This window comes from Olea europaea, unplaced genomic scaffold (assembly GCF_002742605.1).
Source record: "Olea europaea var. sylvestris unplaced genomic scaffold, O_europaea_v1 scaffold2125, whole genome shotgun sequence".
In the NCBI taxonomy this organism is placed as follows: domain Eukaryota; kingdom Viridiplantae; phylum Streptophyta; class Magnoliopsida; order Lamiales; family Oleaceae; genus Olea; species Olea europaea.
The window spans coordinates 24,087-32,029 of NW_019239211.1; the positions used below are offsets into that span (position 1 = coordinate 24,087).

General features: G+C 33.8%; 1 protein-coding gene across 1 annotated transcript; it reads left to right on the top strand.

The window, feature by feature from the left end:
* The first annotated feature begins 6 nt into the window (after positions 1-6).
* LOC111380316 (cysteine-rich receptor-like protein kinase 10) lies at positions 7-1,440 on the top strand. The gene is made up of 3 exons (XM_023003844.1): positions 7-250; positions 416-566; positions 907-1,440. The coding sequence occupies exons 1-3, from the start codon at positions 162-164 to the stop codon at positions 1,231-1,233; spliced, it is 567 nt and encodes a 188-aa protein (XP_022859612.1). The 5' UTR covers positions 7-161; the 3' UTR covers positions 1,234-1,440.
* Positions 1,441-7,943: the final 6,503 nt, after the last annotated feature.

The following is a 7,943-nucleotide window of genomic DNA, read 5'->3' on the forward strand; positions in this document are numbered from 1 at the left end:
ATGGATGTAAAGATCCAGAGAAATGGGAACTGTTGGATTGGTCGAAACGTTACAAGATCATAGGAGGAATAGCACGTGGATTGGTTTACCTTCATGAAGATTCTCGTCTACGAATTATACATCCCGATCTCAAAGCTAGCAATATATTATTAGATGGAGATATGAACCCCAAAATATCAGATTTTGGCATGGCGAGAATATTTATCGTTGATCAATCTCAAGCAAATACAAGTAGGATTGTTGGGACATAGTAAGTTCTGCAATATATCTGTTCTACATATGTTTAATTCATGTGGTCCTTGAGTATAAATTTCCCGAGTTAGGCAATAAGTGGAATTTTTATAATCAAAGACTTTCATAGATGTTCTTGAGTTTATTACCTCTAAGACATATCTATGGATTTTTTGGCTTGTAGTGGTTACATGTCTCCGGAGTATGCAATGCACGGCCACTTTTCTGTTAAGTCAGATGTTTTTAGTTTCGGCGTCTTGGTTTTGGAAATCATAAGTGGCAAAAAGAATAGTAGCTTCTACGAATCAGATGGTGCCGAGGATCTCATAAGTTATGTAAGTGCGAACTTCACATTACTCTTGAGGACATTTTTATTAACACAATTTACAATTACATACTAAATATACGTGTTAGCTAGATCAAATAAAGTCTAATTATACTATTCATCCATTCACATTGGATAGTCCATGCGTTATACTTGGCATATATTCTTACCATATATATGGAGTTAAAAATGATGTTTTTGAGATAAAAAGAAAAAAAATCTGTGGATACAAGTGAAGTAACTTGTGACAGAACGACCAAAATTTGCGTTTTGCTTTGCTCTTATTTATTATTATACTATAGTAACTAGGATTATAGCTTAAAAAAATTGGACTGGCTATTGTTGTGCAGGCTTGGAAGCTTTGGAGAGACAACAAACCTTTGGAATTGATAGATCCGACACTGCAAAACTCAAATGCTAGGAATGAAGTAATTCGATGCATCCAAATTGGCTTGCTGTGTGTTCAAGAAGATGTTAATGAACGACCAAACATGACTTCAATACTTGTGATGCTCAACAGTTATTCGGCTACTCTTCCTGTCCCTGGCCAACCTGCATTTTTTATCCATAGTAGAAAACATAACAAGCCCCAAGTGCAAGATTCAGACAAATCCACGTCAACGTCAATAACCTTCTCTAAAAATGAAATATCAATTACTGATTTATATCCAAGATAGAATGTTCTCATCAAAAGCACAAGAAATAAATAAGACTGTGTTGTAAAATTTTTGTTAGTGGATTAGTTAATTATGATTTTCCCACTTTGTTTATCCTTTAGGATTACCTTTGCTCCCATGGATCAGAAAATCCCTCGTTGTAGTCATGTTTGTTATATAATATTGAATAGAATGATAAATTAAATTTTAATTCATGTTTTTCCTTCATTACGATATTTCAGATATCCCATTTAGTAGCAATCGCATCGATATCGTACATGAACACAATGGATGGGGCTGTCCAGTGGGTTTGAGAAAATAACTCTGATATTTTCCTCTGATGTGCCCGAAATATTCAACAAATAAAGCATCTCAGCAAGCTTTAAAACTGTGTAAATAAGGGCACGAACAAAACCAAGTTCATAATTGAAACCTCACATTAAATAGACAAAAAGGGAAATTAGTCCAATTGTTACACTAACAGCAAATAGGAAGACAAAAAATAAATAAAATAAATAAATAAATCTGAACGCATAGTTCTATGTCTATCGTGTCATCACTACAAGTCACAAATACCTAAAAGATTTATGATTAAAAATTAAAAAAAGCCATATGGCCAGGGTTGGGGACACACCCACCTACTCCGTTTCTTTTTCTTTTAAATTTAAATTTATAGTTAATATAGCATTCATGTTATTTTTGTTTCTTAATTTTATTCATTTAAACATCTTATCGTTTGTTTATTTTTATAAAAAATTTATTTGTAATTGCTTAACTTCGTAATTTTCGTTAGAAATAACAATATAATCAAACTCAAATCTATATCTAGCATGTAAAAATTTGAATATTACAGATTTATTTTGTAAATTTGCATGATTTGTTATAAAATATAAAATCAAACTGCATTCATATTTCTCTGCATTACTTGCTCTCTCCAATCGTTATATTTGATTGGAATTGAATTGAACCAAAGAAGTATCTTCAAATCAATTAGCTAAAATATAATTATCATTGTGGTATTTTTTAAGTTTATATATTTATTCCTTAAACTCATTTCTGGCTAGTGAAAGATTGTCATAATTTATTTCTACTACTGAAAGCATATAAAATCTTTATAAAAACATATATATGTATACATATATACAGATATATGTACATATACATATATGTATATGTACGTACATACATATATATATATGTACGTACATACATATATATATATGTACGTATGTACATATATATATATGTACGTATGTATATGTATATACATATGTATATATATATATATATATATATATTTGACAAATAATCGTGACTAATTTAAATTAATCCAACGCTCAATGTGTATTTGACTAAAATCACGAGAGAGTTTGTTATAACCACTTGATGTTATATATGTGTGTGTGAGAAAGATAAAAATTTTAGCAGATTTTGATCTTATTTTAAGAAAAATACACCACCAATCTTCAACTTTTTCTAGCATAGAGCTAATTCAAGGACTTCCGTGGTTTTAAATTGAAAGTCTATCCCAGCCTTCTTAAGAATAAAAAAACCGGAGAAATAAATAATTCTTTTTACTATGTTAAGTTTTATGTAAAATTTAATTTCTTACCTTCTAAAGTCCAAAATTAATTATTGATTCTCAAATTTACCTAATAAACTGTTTTCAAATGACAATATAGCTACCACATTCAATTGTGGTGCACTTCATCTCATAAGTACACAGTTTGAATCAATAAAGAAATATTTCTTCTTATTTCATTTCAATTATTTAGTGTGATTATGTTTATAATATACGCTCTTCGAATAGAATTTATTATTTAAAGATCTTGACTTTCACAATTCGATAGGTTTTCAAAATCCTTTCAATAGCTTTTGTAGAAGGTCCACAAGCCGATTGTTTGTAAATTTGCATTATTTTGTTATACAATATTAAAACAAAGTCTATTACTATTGAAGTAAACACTTCTATTCATGTTTGTTCATGGAAATATATAAAATTTTTAATCTAGACTTATTAGTTTTTTTCAATACAAAAATTGATTTTATACTCTCCAGTCTCCTTATTGTAGAGGTAATGGTTGTCATTTGTAATTAATATCTACTTTTATTGTTTTTCACTTAAATTATGTTTAATTAAATATTAAGAAAACACCCGCCCAGTCTTCCATAGTTTCCTCCAACCCTAGATGGATTTTTCTTTCTTTTTTATTTTTTTGTTCGCTGTTTTTTCTTGTTTGTAGAGAAGGATAGCATCGACATTTTCATAATTTTTGAATTTTTAATTGGGTAATTTTATTGACCATAACGAAGATCCTACTTTCACAATTACATCCTCAATTTTTTTTGTCGTATTTTTATTTTCAACCTTCAACTAATAACACATCTTGTCCATGATAATAGTAAAAACCTCACCGGGAGGAGTAAACATACTTATTTTATTCATTGTATTTTTATATTAAAAAGATAAACAACAAATACAAAAGTTCAACAAAATATTTTTCACATGCTAACAAAATATATGAACATAAACCATCAAGATATACTAATTAATTGAGAGTTATATTAGAATACAAAAAAAAAAAAAAAGGAAAAAAAGCTAGGGGTATAACTAATGTTCTGAAAACCGAATTGGACCAGTCGGTTCTCGATTTTTCTGAGAACTGGCCACAAATCCGGTCCGATACTAATTAATTAGCCAAAAATGGAAAAATCGGTACATAATCGGTCGAACCGGCCATTTTAGCCAAGAACCGGAAAATCAATCAAGATTGTTACCAGTTTTTAGTAGGCTAAGTCGATATACAAGTAATCCAAGCACTAATCATTGGAAAGCTATTGTTAGAGTTTTAGGGTATTTAAAACATACCCAAAATTTTGGATTGCACTATTCGAGATATGCAGCAGTACTTAAAGGATACTGTGATGCAAATTGGATATTAGATACTAAAGACTCCAAATCAACAAGTGGATATGTCTTTACACTTGGAAGTGCTGCAATATCATGAAAATCTTCAAAACAAACATGTATAGCTAGATCAACAATGGAATCTGAATTCATTGCATTAGAAAAGTCGGAGAAGAAGCCGAATGGCTACGAAACTTTCTAGAAGATATTCCATGTTAGATAAAACATGTGCCCGCTATATGTATCCATTGCGATAGTCAATCAGCAATTGGTAGGGCACAAAATGTAATGTACAACGGTAAATCTCGACATATACGTCGTAGACACAATACTGTTAGACAATTGCTCTCTACAGGCATTATCTCTATAGAGTATGTGAAATCAAAAGAGAATATTGCGGATCCGCTAACTAAATGTTTAACAAGAGAGCAAGTCGAAAGGTCATCGAAGGGGATGTGATTAAAACTAATAAAATAATCAAAAGTTTCCATGGTGGCAACCCAACCTAGTTGACTGGAGATCCCAAGATCTAGGTTCAATGGGACAACCGAACTGTGAAAAACTTAGTATGCACTGGGAAGATTGTACTTTTACCCATTCCTATGATGAGCCAGTGCCCAGCTGCCGCGAAATAGGTTAAGATACGCTTTTAATGATTTCTATATCTTGATTCGTTCAAGTGGAGTATAGCAGAATACTCTTTATGAACAAGGGGATGTCCAAGGCCAAAATGGACACAAACGTAAGAACCAACTATGTTCGAAGAAAACTGTGTGACTTCTATTGTCTAGGTTTCCTTAAACGGCTGACTGTTCAAAGCAACTTGCTACTGATTGGCTAAGGAATTCCGATAGATTTTACTAGGGAAAGTTCAAAGTCATTGACTACTTATCCCGATGCAGTCTTCTTCAATTTTTTCTTTGAAAAACATATCAGATGCTATCGTTTGGAATAAGGCCAACACATTTCATTCATGTGGGGGATTGTTGAAAAAATGGTTAATGGGTCAACTTTGAGCCCAAATTTCAGTGGGACCCACCTTTTAATTAATACGGGACCTAGCACATTCACGTTCTACTCCGCGAGATGATTAACGTGATATATTTATTTATCGAAGACCATTTAAAATTGAATGAAATATTAAGTGTTAAAGTAACCCACATAAACTAAGGATTATGGAAGAATTTGATTTTCCAAACACTTATCCCACATAGGAAAGTAAGGAAACTTTGGTGTGGTTTATAAGGTGGAAGTTTGGAATTGGGTTTGGGCCCCAAGGGGTACCAATAGTCTTTGGAAGGGGGAAGACCTATATCCTATTGGGTTCGGTCATAAACCCACACGCGCGAGCCGCCGTCGCCGTCCGTCAGACCGGCCGGCCAGCTCGGCTCGGCATGGCACGAGCACGTGCCCTGTCCAAGTCCGAGTCCGAGTCCGAGTCAGTCCGGTTCGGTGCGGGTGTGGGTGAACCTTTACACTATATTAACTTTTTGGACAAAATTTATTTAAAGTTTTGGGCCAAATTGTAAATAATCAAATTCTTGGGTACAATATGAAATTTAAATTTTGGCTTATTCCGGGTGTTTTATTTTCTTTTAACAATCGACTGTTTCGACTGTTTACCGACCAAACAGTCGACTGTTAGCCGACTGTTAACCGACTTAACAGACACGACTTTTAAGAACAGCATGTCTGTTCGAATTTTTGAAGTTTGTCTGAAAGGTGATGACTGTTCGAATGACCACGAACAAGTCTATAAATAGCCAGCCTTTCTACCAAAAAATTCACACCATTTTCATTGCAAACTTTCTGTGTTTTGAATCTCATTTCCCTCTCTCTCGTTCTGATATTGTCTCGAAATAAAACACACTTCATTGAGTTCGTTGGAACTCCTGCAGATTGCAGTGCTGCTTCCGTAGGAGATGAAAATTCGTTCTATCCTGAGAAATGATTGCTGGACGCCTTTAGCACCATTGAAGGCAGCAAATTCGTTTTAAGGAAACATCGTGAAATCGGTGGGCTCGAATTACTGTTTAGATCCCGTTGATCAAATTCTTACATTCAGGTGATTCTGTCGGATTGTTTTCGAAGGAGTAACTTCAAACTCCAGAAACAACAATCTCAAAACGAATTTTGTTCTATTATTATTTTGTTTCTGTTTCTACTCCTTCTTATCGTTGATCTTCTGATTGTGTTTCAGAAATGGCAACTTCTGGTATCACACTCCCGAATATGACCGGGGAAAAACCAGAAAAGTTTAATGGGTCAGATTTCAAGCGTTGGCAACAAAAAATGTTTTTTTATCTGACGACATTAAATCTGGCTAAATTTCTCAAAGAAAACGCGCCTTCATATACCGAGCAAGACAGTGATGCTGAAAAATTGGCTGCAGTTGATGCATGGAAGCATTCTGATTTCTTATGCAGAAATTATGTACTTAATGGACTGGATAACACATTATATAATGTGTACTGCAATGCTGAGTCCGCAAAAGAACTGTGGAAATCTTTGGACACAAAGTACAAAATCGAAGATGCCGGCACGAAGAAATTTATTGTTGGTCGTTTTTTGGATTATAAAATGGTTGACAACAAGACTGTCATATCCCAAGTTCAAGAACTTCAGATCATACTTAGCGACATCCATGCCGAAGGAATGAAACTAAGTGAATCATTCCAAGTCGCTGCACTAATTGAGAAATTACCACCTTCATGGAAGGATTTCAAGAATTACCTAAAGCACAAGCGGAAGGAAATGAAACTTGAAGATATCATTATCCGATTGAGAATAGAAGAAGACAATCGCAAAACTGAAAAAAGGAATGGTGCATCTAATTCGATGGAATCAAAAGCCAACATTGTAGAAGGAGGCTTCAAGACAAGCAAAAAGAGGAAGCACAATTTGGAAGGACAAATTGGTTCTTCAAAAACTGCTAAAAAATTTAAAGACAACTGTTACAATTGTGGCAAGGCAGGACATCGATTCAAGGATTGTCGAAAGCCAAAAAAATGTGAAGGGAAAAACTAACCAGGCCAATGTAACAGAACATGAGAACCTCACTGATAAGGTACAAGACATGAATCTTTCTACGGTCGTCTCTGAATGCAACTTAATTGGAAACACTAAGGAGTGGTGGGTAGATACTGGAGCTACTCGTCACATATGCTCAAACCGCGGGATGTTCTCTACCTACAAAGCAATGGATCATGATGAACATCTCTACATGGGAAACTAGTCATCTTCCAAGGTAGAAGGACATGGGAAGATAGTGCTGAAAATGACAAGTGGAAAAGAGCTCACTCTGAATGATGTTCTTCATGTGCCTGATATTAGGAAGAACTTGGTATCTGGTTCTCTACTAAGTAAGAACGGGTTTAAGCTAGTATTTGTCTCGAACAAATTTGTACTCTCAAAGAATGAAATGTTTGTAGGAAAAGGCTACCTAAATGAGGGGCTCTTTAAATTAAATGTAATGACTGTTGTACCTCCAATTATGAATAAGAATAAATCTTCTTCTTCATTGCTTGAGTCATTTAACATTTGGCATGAACGATTAGGACATACAAGTTATAACACTTTGCGTAGACTAATCAAATCAGATTTATTACCAAAGTGTGATTTAAATCCTAATCACAAATGCGATATATGTATAGAAGCCAAAATGTCACGTCTACCCTTTCGTTCTGTTGAAAGAAGTACCGAACCCCTAGATTTAATTCACACCGACATATGTGACTTAAAATTTGTTCAAACTAGAGGAGGTAATAAGTACTTTATCACTTTTATCGATGATTGTACTCGATATTCCTATGTGTATTTGCTC